Raw genomic sequence first — 14,440 nt, 5'->3', positions numbered from 1 at the left:
ACACCCGACTCAAGAGGAGGGGAAGTAGAAGAGAAGAGTGACAAGCCCAGAAGGCAGACCTTAGGGACTCCCTGGCCGCCCAGCTGTCACCATGCCCAGTGGCCCACCTGGCCCGAGGGGTGGGAGCCAGGGCACCAGAGCCACCGCTAACTCAGAAGCACCCTGCTCCCGCACCTTGGTTTGAAACCTAAAGGGAAGGGTGTTGGGTTTTTGTTTTCTTAAAGAAAATCTTAAAACAAACATAATTATAACCAGAACCATAAGAATAATTATAATAAAAGGTGTCATCAGCCTCCCAGTATAAAACTGCAGCCTTTGGAGATGACCAAAAACATCACATTCCAGGGGCCGGGAGCCGCCTTGTGCACAGAGGGGTGGATGGTGGGGGCCTCATAAAAGAACACACAAAAGGCGACTTAGACAGGAAAGCACCAGTACGTTTTGTATGTTTTTTTATTTGCTCCAGGTGGGGTTTTGACTGTCACTTTCCCACACTCTGGATTAGTTCTGATCCCACCACAAGGAGCCCTCGAATTGGCTAAAGTGAGAAACTGGGCCTGAAGACTCCGTACCCTCTGCCATCTTGCCGAGGGAGTCTCCTTTTAGAAAACAATCAAAGGGTTATTGCATGAGTCTGGATGAATCCCACTCTCAGCTGTCCACGGGCCCGACCACCTCATCTAGCCCCCTTTTTGGCAGGGAGAACCTGGCTCCCAAGTTCTCCTCCTTCACTTCGTTACAAACCAAGGGGAAGAGCCCACCGTGAGAACGCACCATCTGCAAGCTGTCTCCCTTTCTCCATCCTTGGTGAAACCCTTTGCGCAGAAGGCAACGTGGAAGCTGATGTTTTTACTCATCTCGCTGTTTGAAAGCACCATTATGAAGTCGGGTTGTACAGTAGTTAACAGTACCTTTTATATATATATCTCATATCTATCATATATATATAAACTGTAAACAAGAGGTAACAGCGGCTTCTAGAAACTGATTTTCTTCAAGGTTTCCTGTGTGGTAGGCACCTGAAATACTGTAGAAAAATGTCTTGTGTGGTGTTCTCGTCTCCCTGCTGCTAACTGGGTTCTGTTTTGCGTGACCAGGAATGGTGCTGGCACGACAGCTCAGTGGCTGGGAGGGAATGCTGCCGCCTGAGTGTCTCTCTCTTTCCGTCCCCTGCTTGTGCTCCTATCTGATCAGGCTAGAGACAACAAAAAAAAAGATATATAGTAAAAAAAAAAAAAAACCCAAAAAAAAAAACAAAAAACAAAAAAAAAACCAACCCAATATATAGATTTCTATAGAATTTCCTTTTTTCCTCTCTCCCACCTTTCCTCTGCAAGGTATTGTTACTATTTTTTGTTACTGATTTTTGCTGCAATAACCTTCTTGTTTCAGTCACAGCAAGAAACAAAACCCAAACAAACAGAAAACCCCTCTGAAAAGAGTAGAAAATAAAAGGTCTGACCGAAAAAAAAGGGAAGGGGGAGGAAGGGAAGGGAGCTTGGTTTTGTTTTTAAATAGGACTGAAGAATAACATTGAAAAATCAGGAGATGATGTCCAACCCTTTTCGCAAGGCAAAGCCCTCCGGTATTTCCGCCTCTGTGGTTTTTGTTTTAAATTCCTTTTTCTCTTCTGGGTGCTCATACTTCTCTCCATCCTCATGTTCTTGGTGTTTTATTATGTTTTGTGTTTTTTGTTTGTTTGTTTAACTTTGTGTCGCTACCTCAGTTTGCCCCCAATGTCCCTTACACACACGCAAAATACTCCTTCAGCGGAGCGAAGAGGTGGCGGATGACTGGCACGCTCCATGACCGGCCCAGCAGTCTCTGCCTCGCCAAGCGGCTCATGTTGGAGACGTCAGTATAGTGGACTGGGAAACCAAATACCCTGGGGGAGAAAAGGCAGAGAGGGCAGGGTGAGTGCTGGCCAGACCAGGCTGCCCGGAAGCCGTCTAACCACACAGCAGGACCCGGAGGACCAGCAGCCACCCGAAGTGCAGGGACAGGGGCACTCACACCCACCAACTCCTCTGACGCCTGCTTAGTTCTGCCGAATCTTCTGTCCTTTATAAACAACCCGGCACTCAGATCACCAACCATGTGCCAGGCACTGTGCTGGTTTCTGTGACCTTAAAGGTAGTAAGGTCATCACTGCCTAGAGTTTCACAACCCAGCAGAAATAAGAGTAATTTTGAACAATCCCTCAGAAATACCTCCAGGACACACTCTCTAGTTCTCCTCTCCTGCAGGGTTAGCTCGGCAACGTACACCTGGAGTCTGCATGTAACGAACACATAGCCCTAGCATCCTCCCCACCAAGAGCAGGGAAGGCGAAAAAGGAGCCGAACTCCTGCCTGACTTCAGAAGCTGAAGGATTTCCTGTTTGCTCTGGTTGTTTGTGTAAATGGTCTCTTTGTCTGGCTAAATCCTAGTTACACTCAGAGAACAAGAAGGTCATCCAGCCCCGAAAGTCCCATTTGCATCAAATCAGGGTGTTGAGGCTGCGAGGTCTGCCTGGCCCTATGCTGGCCTGGTTTACAAAAGACCTATAAAATTGGCACCACAAGTTAAGGTCCTGTCACTGCAGTGGTTCCCTGGGGGATCAGCAGGGTCTCTGGGAGACAAGGCAGCAGGGGATTTCCTAGACTCCTCTTTTTTTTTTTTTCCCTTTGAGATGGAATCTCTCTGTTGCCCAGGCTGGAGCACAGTGGCGCAATCTCGGCTCACTGCAACCTCCACCTCCCAGGTTCAAGCGATTCTCCTGTCTCAGCCTCCTGAGTAGCTGGGACTACAGGCACCCGCCACCACACCCAGCTAATTTTTGTATTTTTAGTAGAGACGGGGTTTCGCCATGTTGGCCAGGCTGGTCTCGAACTCCTGACCTCAGGTGATCCACCCGCCTTGGCCTCCCAAAGTGCTGGGATTATAGGCATGAGCCACTGCTCCTGGCCCCTAGACTCCTCTTACTTGGGACCAGCCTTAAAATACACAGGAGCCTGGCGTGTCAGGAGTCCACCCCAGGAGTCTGCCATGTTGGGAAATGCTTGATAAAACCCACTGTTCCCAGGACGTTTGTGGAAAATGAGTCAGGTGGGAAAGGCAGAGGACCCCCCAGCAAGCACAGCAATCAGAACAGCCACACCGCAGCCAGATGCCAGCACAACCCGGGTACCTTTCCATTTCAGTGCACCATAAGATGTCCTCTTTCTCATTCATGAAGACAGGAAAATGCTGGTCTTTGCCCTGCTTTATGGAGTTTGACCTCGTAGTAATGGTCCTCACTTTGCTGAACTAGATGAAGAGGAGAAAAGAGGAATTAAGCACGAATTCATTCACCAGCCAACACTGGTCATGCGTCTACCAAATATGCCAGGTACTCGCCAAACCCTGACAGGGCCTGGTCCACCCAGGGGGCTGGGTATGGTTCTGAGTGAGCAGAGTTTGCAGGGCAGGAGCCTCCACAGACCCCACAGCCTCACTTTTCTTCCTACTTGGAGGTCACCAGGCCAATCTTAGATCCATCTAGCCACAGACTTTTTTTTTTTTTTTTGAGACGGAGTCTCGCTCTGTCACCCAGGCTGGACTGCAGTGGTGCGATCTCAGCTCACTGTAACCTCCACCTCCCGGGTTCAAGCGATTCTCATGCCTCAGACTCCTGAGTAGCTGGGACTACAGGCGCCCGCCACCATGCCTGCCTAATTTTTATATTTTTAGTCAGACAGGGTTTCACCGTGTTGGCCAGGCTGGTCTCAAACTCCTGACCTCAGGTGATCTGCCTGCCTCGGCCTCCCAAAGTATTGGGATTACAGGCGTGAGCCACCGCACCCGGCCTAGCCACAGACTTTAGAAGTAGAAGCTGTAGCCACTATACTTTCCAAGTCTTCCAAAGAATTAGTTCTTTCAGAGATGGAGTAACTTGTAGGCTAAAGGATGCCAAGTTACTGAGGGGCTCAAAGATGCCCTCGGAGCTGCCAGTGGTTCTGAATGCTGGAACCTGCTGACACAGAACCCAGTGCCCCAGGTAGTCACTCCGGGAGATTCCAGCTCCAGAGAGAAATGGAGCTTCCACATCACAGGAGGCTGCTTTGAGGGCTTTTGTAATAGGTTTTGGCCAAAAAATTTAAAAATGAAAAAAAAAGCCACAGCACAACCAGGTCTTGGTAAAGACTCCTCAGTGTCTACCGGGGGTGATGGGCGACACTCACCAGGGAGGAAGGGCTGAAGGCCAGCAGCCCTGGGCCCTCCTCTGGCTGCCCTGCTGCATGACCCTGCACCGTCTCCTAAATTGCATTCTCCACACTAGCTGGAGAAGCAGGCGGGACAAGGCCCTGGCCACCGCTCCACCTCATCCTGCCCTTCCTTCTCCCTGCCCCCCAGCAGAGGTTCTAGACGCTGGAGCTGACCTTGGCTATCCTGCCATGCTCCAGACACTCCTGCAGCTCCAGCTTATCATTCACAGTGGATGCCAACGGCCTAGGAGGCAGAAGAGAGACTGTAACAACAGAAACCTGGATAACAGAAGGAAGGGCCCCAGCTGCACGACTCCCCTCCCTCCCCCAGCAGCCACTTGTTCACAGGGTAAGAGCCCCCTTCCCCAAATCACGCACACACGTCATAACTCTCTTCAAACTCCCCGCAAACACACGAACACACACTGCAGCCATGCAAAGACACAAATCCACCAAGCGTTAATCCTTAAAGGTAAATTCAAAAGTGGTCTCAAATTGTGAACAGGCAGATAACACCTAGCAGAAAAAGAAAAAAAAGCACAGCTATCTTTACATCAGTTAGTCTAAAATACACTGAGCTTTAAGCGTCCCACTGCGAAGCAAGCTTTGGGGGTGACAATGTTCTGTATCTTGATTTGTGGTGATTGTTACATGGGTGTGTCCACTGGATGAAATTAATCAAACCGCAAGCCTTAAATGTACTGTTTTAAAAGACTAAATTCTGGGCCAGGCGCAGTGGCTCATGCCTGCAATCCCAGCCCTTTGGAAGGCTGAGGCAGGCGGGTCACCTGAGGTCAGGAGTTTGAGTCCATCCTGATCAACATGGTGAAACCCGGTCTCTACTAATATAAAAATTAGCCAGACGTGGTGGCAGGTGCCTGTAATCCCAGCTACTCGGGAGGCTGAGGCAGGAGAATCGCTTGAACCTGGGAGGCGGAGGCTGCAGTGAGCCAGGATAGCACCACTGCACTCCAGCCTGGGTGACAGAGCAAGACTCTGTCTCCAAAAAAAAAAAAAAAAAAACAGACTTAAATTCTGCAGTTCCCTAAAGACCAAAAATTCTGTGACATTCAATATGTCACTTCTCAGGGTGCAGGCCACATAACTGACTGGCTGTCCCCTTCAACGCTGACCTTTTCTGACATGTAAGGATATTTAAGGAAGGCTTCCCTGAGCACTGGCTCCAGGATCTCAGTGTGGGAACCACGGGGCCTGCAGTCAAATCAGGTGCTCGACAGATGTCCCCGACTCTTTATGCGTGCACTGCCCAGTCGGCCCTGCATGCAGGACCTCTGCTCCTCCTAGAAGCTCAGAGTTTAGTATTTTAGAGTTGAAAGAAGCAGGCGAGAAATCCCACAGGACCAAGGTCTGTCGGGAGACACTGAGTGGTTCCATGAAAATACTGGACCTCATTAGCCCATCCATTTCCCAATATACACATGTATCTTGGGAACTCTCGGGGGACAGTTTCAGGCCAGCTGCCCCAGTGCCCCATCTCCTTCCCCTCAACAAGCCCTCGATAGCAACTCTACCAAACATGTATGAGATGGGGAAGGTCCTACAACCTCATGGGAATAGCAAGGAGGGAGACTATTTGACCGAGGCCAGGTGAAATGCTGTCTCCTAGTTATACCAAGTATACCAAGCAGCCCACCATGGAGGTTTAACACCATGACTCAGAACACTCTGGAAAACGCTTCCCTCCACAATGGACAGGGACTGAGCGGCTCTCAGCGTGCTTTTGAATTGCCAACTCTGGACAATTTATTTCGCCTAAAAAGCCTCTTTATAATGCCAGTTTTATACCTGATGAAATGAATTTTCTTCATTCCTAGACATTAAAATCTTTATCTGTGTAACCTAACTGAAGAAAATCTCTCCAAAAAAGGACCTGAAGCCAACAAAGTGTGTGATTAGTAAAATTAAGTTAAGCAGAACCCTGAACTTGCATGCAGCCGCTGCAAGATTCCCTCTCCTGGAACAGGCTGTGGCCACAACTCCCCTTCCCAGCCCCAAAGCCATGCCCCATGGCTTTGCCTCAGGAGAATCTAAGAACCAGAGGGCTCGGGACACATCACCAATGTCAGAAAACCAACTACCTAACTCAGCAGCACCGGACTCTTCTTTGGTATAAAGAGAGTACTTTTAAAGGTCCTGCTTTACGACCACTAGTTGTTGGTTTCAGACGAGTATTTTCTATACCCTGACTCCTCTTCCTCCTCAAGGAAAAGGAAATAAGGAACATGGCAGAGCAGCTAGTCATTCAGCAGAGGCTGGCCAGAGAGGGCCCGGCTCAGGGGCTTCCCCACTATGGGTCATCCCACCTGCAGTCCCAGCCCACAGCCCCCCAGGCCCAGGAGCTTTCACCAACCTGTTCATACCGGGAAGGTTACCCCAGAAGTAGCGGGCCCTGTGTGCAGCTGACACTTCTTTGGCATCAATCATCACAGGGTTGGACTACAAAACAGGAGATGGTTTGAAGATGAGCCAAGGAGGAGCATGAAACAGCGCCGGCATGCTGCTGGGGTCGAGCCTTAAAGCCTCAAAGCCTCTTACTTCTCTCTCAGGAGCCACACACTGGGCTAGCCTGCAGCCTCCAGGAGAAGCTGGAATTACACCTAGCCACATTCCACAAGCTGTCACTGGAACGTTCTAGATCAGCATTGTCCAAATGAACTTCTGCGATGGTGGGTTGTCCTCTACACTGTTCAATTCAGTGGCCACTAGCCCACTAGTACAGGTGGCTATTTTGTACCTAAAATGAGGCCAATGTGATTGAGGAGCTGAATGGTTAATGTTAATGTAAACAGCCGCATGTGGCTGGTGGCTACCATATTGCACAGTGCTGCTCTAGACTACCCAGAGGCTGGGAGAGCCCAGGCTCCAGCGAGTATGGGTGTGTTTACCATGAGCCCTGATTAGAACTCAAACAGACGCCTGCTCACACTTACAGTCAGAACACCAGCTCACAGTGTGACCCACCCCAAGACTCAGGAGCACAGGTGGGCTCGAGCTCCCAGAAGGGCCACTCCAAGCACGCCTCTGGCAGCAGAAGCCCTCTGCACGCGGCTCAGACTTGGCTCAGGGTTAAACGGGGACTCACATGATAAGGAATGAAAACTGAGCTAAGTCTTGTTTTCTTCTCAGGTGCCTGTCATGGTACCAGGGAGTGAGGATAGGCCCTTCTTGCTCAGGGAAAACTGATTTTGTCCTCTCAAAGATCCTGGTGTGTAACAAACACCACACAGAATACCCAACCCCAGGAGTCTGGTACCCCACCTGATTGAGTGACAGGTCCTTCAACCCTGGAGGTCCACACCCACAATGCCACCTCTTAGAGTGAGACCACTGGTTCTTTCCGAGGTAGGCCTCTAACCCTGCTTCCTCCCTTTCTATCCAGGAAGCCTGGGGCTTCCCAAACAGGCCCCTTGCAAAGCAGAAGTCACCAGTCCCCAGCTCCACAATGCAGATGAGACAGGATGAAGCAGCAGTCCAAGGTAGAAGCCATTAGTGAGCTGGCCAAACCAAGGTTGCTGGCTATACCTCGAGAAATCGCGAGATGTCCCTCTTGTCACTAACGCCCATGGCCACCACATTCTCAAAGAGCCAGAAGAAGGGGCGATCATCTCCCTCCTTGGGCCGCGCATCATGCAGGAGGCGGTAGAACTCAAAGAAGAGCCGGCCAGTGCCCTCTGAGAGGTCGGAAGAGAAAGCCATCAGCTGGGGCTGTCTGCATAGGACAGTGGTGTGGCTCGGGCACGGGGAGGGCACGGGAAGACAGGGTCATCGGGAATAGCTGTCCCAGGGCAGAAATATCCAAGGAGGAAGCCTATGTGCGGAAGCACCAGCTGAGAAGGTGGAGGGGACAGGATGGTACCTACCGTAGAGGCCCTTGCGAGCAGGGTTGACGATGGAGAGGTCATTGCAGGGACTGCCCCCAATCACCAGATCGAATGGGCCCCACTCCTGGATCTGGGAGGATAAAGGCAACGTGATGGGCCTGCTGTCCAGGGACAGAGGCAGACAGGAAGAAAGAGAAATTATCTGTGAACTTGGCAAAGAAGTCCTTTGACACGAAAGAGAGGAGACCCAGCTGCTCTGCAGGCTCACGACCCTAGCTGCAACCATGGACAAGTCCTAAACAAGAACGGGACCAAGTTGGATCATTTCTCAGGCCAATGGGGAAACTAGTATCACCCAGGCAGGCAACACAGCCGCCCACTGGGAAGGTGACCCAAGTGGACGGCTGAGTCTGAAGGTACCTGGCATGCTGAGTGTCTTAGGCAGGGTGTCTGGGCCATGTGAATGTCCTCCAGTTGCCCTTCAGGACTCCAGAGGGCCTGCAGTCATGCTTAAGGGAAGACCCTGCCTGAGCCTCCCAGATATGGAAGCTGATAAAGCTATTTGCCAAAAGTATTGGGAGGACAGGAACCTCTCTCTAATCCAAAGAGCTCTACTAGAAACTGTCCAGAAACCAGCCCAGGGAGTAGCCAGAGCTCAAGTAGGCACTATGTTGCCCAAGCTAGTCTTAAACCCCTGGCCTCAAGGGATTCTCCTACCTTGGCCTCCCAAAGTGCTGGCATTATAGGCATGAGCCACCATGCCTAGCCCAAATTCCCATTTCAATTTGCCCTTTACCCTCTCAAGACAGAGGACAAATGGAAGATAAGGAGAAAAAGAGGCTGGGGCAAAGGGTGAAGAGAAAGAGGGCAAATGAACAAAATGAAAGGAGGCAAGGGCTGCCTCCAGGTGCTGAGTGTGCAGGGAGGGGAAGACGGGCTGCGCCCCACAGCATGGACATACATGCTTCTGTGTGACGCTGCGGACGTCCCCGACGTACATGATCTTCCCCTGGTGCCGCACCATGCCCACCGTGATGGAGTCCTCACACACCTCCGAGGCAATGTAGCGGTCCACCTGAATGCCCAAGTCCTTCAGCACCAGGAGCCCTGCACCAGCCAGCAGACAGCACCGTTACTTGGAGCCATCTCCCTGGCACCCTGGTCTTGGCAGGTGAGCCTGCTGGCCAACAGGACCCATGGGGTCAGCTGTAGGCCCAAGTCCTATCTTTTCCCTGAAGATGCCTTAAATCCTTTCTGGATCCAACTGGAGTATCCATAGTAAGGACATCGAGGCTCTGTCTCATGCCTCGTTTGGCCTATCTGGAAGGCAGTCAAAGCTGCAGAAAACTGACCGGAGAGTACATGGTTCCAGGATCCAGGAAGAATCACAGCTGACTTTTTGGGGGCCTTTTCTTTGTTGTTGTCCGTCTACAACTTGGTCCTTCCATACCCTCTTATCACCTCCTGCTACAATTCTACCCCACTCTTTGACTCAACCTGAATGTTCCCTGCTCCACAAAGGTTTCATAAATGCCCTGCCCCACCCAGTAGCCCCCTGGAATCACCGCCCCCTCCGCTATGAGTCCCCAGCTCTGTGCATCCCTTGCCTCCCCATCAGAGCAGTTTCCATTCCTCACTCAGCCCTCTCGTGGATTGCAAAGGCTCTTCCAGACAGAGGAGGCCTCCTTCATTGTGCTTCCCCCGAGCTAACCACACAGATTTCCTTACCACGATCCCTCCCCCTCCAGAAATGCTAGCCGAACTGAGGCAAGGAAACAATCAGAGCAGATCCCGAGAGGGTCTCGGGAGAAACAGGGTACGGCACTGTTTCTGCTGCTCCCAACATGTCCCCCAGCCAAGGAGCTTTTACAGCCTCCTGGGGTGTGACATGATTTAAGAAGGCCTCAAGGTTCCAGTCTGGGATACAAAAAGCTGTAAATGAACTTCTCTAGGTTTACAGAAGAGCAGCATGGAGCTGAGAACAGAAGACAAACATCTGGCTGGGGAAGCCATCCCCTCCGCCTCACCCTCTAACCAGGGTCCCTGGGTTGAGACTGCCTATCTCCCTCTGGCCAAAGACATGAATTCTAAGAAGAGCTATTCCTTTCTTAAAAGCCGGGAAGCCCTTGGCTGGGGGGGCAGGGCAGAGGGGTGGATGTGTCTTCACAATCTCCTAGGACGCTTTCTGCAGTGTCCACAGTCACATGAAGCAAACAATGCCTGCAGGGTGACCCAGCATCTCCTAAAGGTTTTCCTAAGGAGGGAATGCTTCAAGTATATATTCTATCAGGATGCTTGTCACAGCACTACTTATAATAATAATAAAAAAAATAGTAAATGACCTAATAGGGGTTCGTTAAATAAATTACGGCACTTTGACTCAATGGAACCTTACGCAACACTTACAAATAAAGAATGTAGCTTTGGCCGGGTCTGGTGGCTCATGCCTATAATCCCAGCACTTTGGGAGGCCGAGGTGGGCGGATCACAAGGTCAAGAGATCGAGACCAGCCTGGCCAACACGGTGAAACACCGTCTCTACTAAAAACACAAAAATTAGCTGAGCGTGGTGGTGGGTGCCTGCAGTCCCAGCTACTCGGGAGGCTGAGGCAGGAGAACTGCTTGAACCCAGGAGGCAGAGGTTGCAGTGGGCCAAGATGCACCACTGCACTCCAGCCTGGGCAACAGACTCCGTCTCAAAAAAAAAAAAAAAAAAATGTAGCTTTATATCGCTTGACATGAAAAAGCAATCATAATATAATAAATGCAAGGCAAGTTACAAAACCGTGTGCATTCACTACCCACTTAATTTATCTATCTATGGATGTATGGTTATATAAACACAAACGCACAGAAAAAAATCTGAAAAGGACATATGCCAAAATATTAATAAAAGGATAATGGGTGATTTAAATAAGTCTTCTTTAGACTATCTTGTGTATAATCAAAACACAACAGAACTGTGTATGTTTCTGTCTTGCTGAGTCTGTCCTTTGAGGCTCTGTGAAATCTCTGTGAATCTGACTAATGATCACTCGGCCTCTGTGGCTGAATCTTCCTTACTAAGGAAGCGCCCAGCAGGCAGGCTGCTTTACCACCCATTTTACTTTTTTATTTTTGGTCAAATCTAAGTCCACGGACTGCATACGTTTTCACTTCACACACAAGCTTCCCCTTTGGGATAATATTTTAACAGCTATGAAGCTAACCATCATTTCGTTTTGCCAGAGTTGCCCACACACCTGGCTCCCCCATCCTGGGACAAGGCGGCCAGCACCTCTTGGGCCTGCACCCCTCACCTGTAGCGATTCCATCAAAGAGAGACAGCACCCGGATGGGCTTCCTCTTCTCAGCTGGGACAGGTGGGTAAACCTTTGGAGGGTCCTAAGCAGTGAGCACAACAGGTCAGATGCAGGCCCAGCGGTGTCCCAAGCTCCCACCCAGCGCTGGCCCTCCAGCCAGGCTCCTAGACCCACACACCCTGCGCGCAGCTCAGGCCCCACAACCAAGGCTCAGCCAAGGGAGCTCGAGACCGTGCCCCAGGCCCAGCACTCACAAATTCCTGGTCGTGGTTATTAGCGAAGAACATCTGGAGCCGGGAGGGCCAGTCCTCTCGCCGCCGCAGCAGCCCGTAGGTACCCTTGTGCCCGCACATGTAGCAGTTCCAGGGGTCTTCCTTAATGGCTGCCTGGGCAGCCCCCGGCCCCACCAAGAGGTCCACACACTCCACGCAAAAGCACCTGGAAGGAGACCCAGTGAGCAGAGGAGACTCTCAGCCCCGGTCCAGGGAGGCCAAGGTGTGCTACCTGGAATGGAAAGACCGGGTCTGGAGCATGGCTAGGGGGTGGAGGGTCTGTGGGGAAGGGAGAGGAGGGGAGGCGGTGGGCGGCGGGAGCCTGGGGCCCAGCTAAGGAGACCACTGGAGGCCACAACAGCCTCACCTGCAGCAGTTGTTGTTTCCGCACATGAGCACCTCACGGCCCCCACAGCAGATGGTGCAGTAGGACTGGTAGCCGTCGTCGTCGTACTGGTACGCACACTCCAGAAAGCAGTTCTAGACAGCAGCGGGAAGGGTCAGAAACCACCAGGACGGGTCCCAGGACAGCCAGGACGAAGGGAGGCTCCACACCCGGCCTCACAGAGCCTGACTAAGCCCTGAAGACATGACCCCGCCACCACCTTAGCCAGGGTCAGGCCCCAGCTGCAGATCTGGGAAGGGGAAACCTCATCTGCCTGTGCACCGCCATGGACAGAACCAAAGAGCAGCCTGAGAACAAGGCCAGGGAGGGGGCTGCACCACCACCTTGGGCCTTCCTGCAGCCCTGGGTTTTTCTCCTGGGCTCCCCAGGGCACGGCAACCCTGCTACACTCTGCCTGAGCTTGTCCCCGCTGCTCTGCTCGCATCCCCACATCTGGGGACTAAAATGGGGCTTGAGAGAGGTAAAGAATCTTTCAGAGGAGGAAAATGAGAGCAAGTCAAAAGCTTGAAACCCAAGGGCCTGTGTCATCAGGACTCTGCTTCCAGAGGAAGCTCTGAAGTCTACATCGCACGCACACCGGGTGTCACCCTGTACATGCCCAGAAGCGGTGGACACAGTCAGCCAGAAGGCCGAAGGGCCGGCCTCAACGGCACCTCTTCTGGGTGGGTGTGCTCCTACCTTGCAGTTTTGGCACATTCCTCCAACGAAGAGGGGGTGTTCCAGGGTAACATTGAGGCTCCCACAGGAGATGCAGATGTCTGGAAAGCAGAGCGAGGGGATGGGGTGAGTACCACCGAAGGGCCTCTCCCTCCCCGGGCCGGAGCCCAGCACCAGACCAGCCACAAAAATGGGGTGTGCCAGAGCGGCAGCCAGAAAAGAGTCCAGGGTGCCCCACGGAAAAGGGAGGCACCGTGACCCCAGTCTCAGAACGCCATCATCTCAGAGCACCAATGCCACCATCCACAAACAGGGATGGAGTGACAGCAGGACAGAAACCTGCTCATGAGAAGCAGCCCTGGTTCCAGGTTACTCAGGAGGGATTCCCGGGGTAATCCTCAAGTCCTGACCCCTGCCCCAATCCTCCCAGGCCGAGGGTCCTGAGCCAGATCCACCAGCACCAGGCTGAGGGTGACAGCCCCAGGATGAGAGAGGTGAGCAAAGGTGAAAGGCTGAAAGGGGACCTGTAGGTGAGTGCAGTCACACCCAAGAGGGGCTGCCCTTCTGTGGCCACTGGGGAGTCCCACACCCTGAAGACCAGCCCACGCCATTGACAGGAGAGCAGAATCATGGCACCAGAAAGACAGACAGTGCACCAAGCACGGTGATGGTGGTGTGACACGCAGGACGTGGCCCCTGGTCCCATGTCATTCAAACCTTCCTAAGTGCCTCTGCTACTCTGCCCCATGCCACACTAGGAGTGCCAGAGTTCCCAGGCAACAAACTTACCCTCAATGTTCCGGCACTTCTGCCGCACCTCGTACACCAGCCGCTCTGCAAGGGGAGGAGAGCCGGCGTCAGAGGAGGCCGCGCCTGCTCCTCGGATGCAGGCCTCCTGGTGCCACCCTCTCCAGAAGCAGGCCAACTACCTCTTGTGCGCTCATCAATAATCTCCTTGACCTTGGGCTTCTCCGCTGTGCTCTTCCGGGGCTTTTTGGCTGGTGGAGGTGGTGCGTAGGCAGCTGCCTCAGGTTCCACCCACATGTCCGTGTACACTTCTTTGTAGGGATTCTTCTCTTCTGGAGCAGGAAAGCAGGTGCCAAGGTCAGTTACAGGCTGACAGGAAACTCCAGCCCCTTCCCCCACCCTCCTTACAGTGGGGTGCGGCCTGGTCTCCAACTTGTTCCCACCTCCCAACTCTACGGTTCTAGCCAGCCAACAGAGAGCAGGTCATTCAAGTCCTGACCCCAGGGCAAGAGAGACCCCGGCTGTTCCCACTGGGCCCCTCTGTGGAGGCCTTGGCAGCCCTCCCTAAGCATGGCTTTCCCAGCCCTGGTGTGGATCTGCCTGGCGGGCAGGGGTCCCAGAAGGCTGGGTGCCCTCATTTACCTTCTGGTGGCTCTAGGCCCTTAGGGCCAGAGGGCTGGAAGCCCCCCAGGGCCCATTCAATCATGGGCTTGTTCTGCACCTCCACGGCCTTGGCAGTGTCACTCTCATCGCTGTCGTGGCACACCGGGAACAGCTTCCCCGCGCGGCTGCTGGCCACCTGGAGGGTGACACGCCAGGGTTGGGGTTGTCAGGACAGGCTGGAAGGCAGATGGGTCAGGCTCAAGGCCAGACTCTGAGTAGTGAGGGTGGCACAGGCAAGACGGGGAGGAACCGCTGAGGAGGAGGGGGATGTGCATACGGGCGAGCAAGGTGGAGAGAAAGGAGTCGCTGCCTCCTGGGCCTCCGT

The 14,440-nt window shown here is 52.7% G+C and overlaps 1 protein-coding gene across 14 annotated transcripts in view; it reads right to left on the bottom strand.

Annotated features, from left to right (window-relative positions):
* Positions 1–435: 435 nt before the first annotated feature.
* DNMT3A (DNA methyltransferase 3 alpha) overlaps positions 436–14,440 on the bottom strand; it is a 109,671-nt gene continuing 95,666 nt past the window's right edge. For 10 of the 14 annotated variants that reach the window (XM_016948162.4, XM_063790052.1, XM_016948161.4 and 7 more), the window contains 14 exons: positions 14,095–14,251; positions 13,635–13,784; positions 13,495–13,539; positions 12,727–12,806; positions 12,010–12,122; positions 11,625–11,808; positions 11,368–11,452; positions 9,030–9,175; positions 8,108–8,198; positions 7,770–7,918; positions 6,598–6,683; positions 4,401–4,470; positions 3,170–3,288; positions 436–1,885 (listed from right to left, as the gene is read on the bottom strand). In XM_016948162.4, the coding sequence (XP_016803651.1) occupies positions 1,744–1,885; positions 3,170–3,288; positions 4,401–4,470; positions 6,598–6,683; positions 7,770–7,918; positions 8,108–8,198; positions 9,030–9,175; positions 11,368–11,452; positions 11,625–11,808; positions 12,010–12,122; positions 12,727–12,806; positions 13,495–13,539; positions 13,635–13,784; positions 14,095–14,251 (1,617 nt within the window). In that variant the 3' untranslated portion in view covers positions 436–1,743. Of the gene's footprint in view, positions 1,886–3,169; positions 3,289–4,400; positions 4,471–6,597; positions 6,684–6,782; positions 6,982–7,769; positions 7,919–8,107; positions 8,199–9,029; positions 9,176–11,367; positions 11,453–11,624; positions 11,809–12,009; positions 12,123–12,726; positions 12,807–13,494; positions 13,540–13,634; positions 13,785–14,094; positions 14,252–14,440 lie in introns of all 14 variants that reach the window. The other 4 variants (XR_010149602.1, XR_010149601.1, XR_010149600.1 and 1 more) reach the window with 2 other exon arrangements.

Source organism: Pan troglodytes, chromosome 12, assembly GCF_028858775.2.
Source record: "Pan troglodytes isolate AG18354 chromosome 12, NHGRI_mPanTro3-v2.0_pri, whole genome shotgun sequence".
Lineage (NCBI taxonomy): Eukaryota > Metazoa > Chordata > Mammalia > Primates > Hominidae > Pan > Pan troglodytes.
This window is presented reverse-complemented; position numbering and strand designations above follow the sequence as displayed.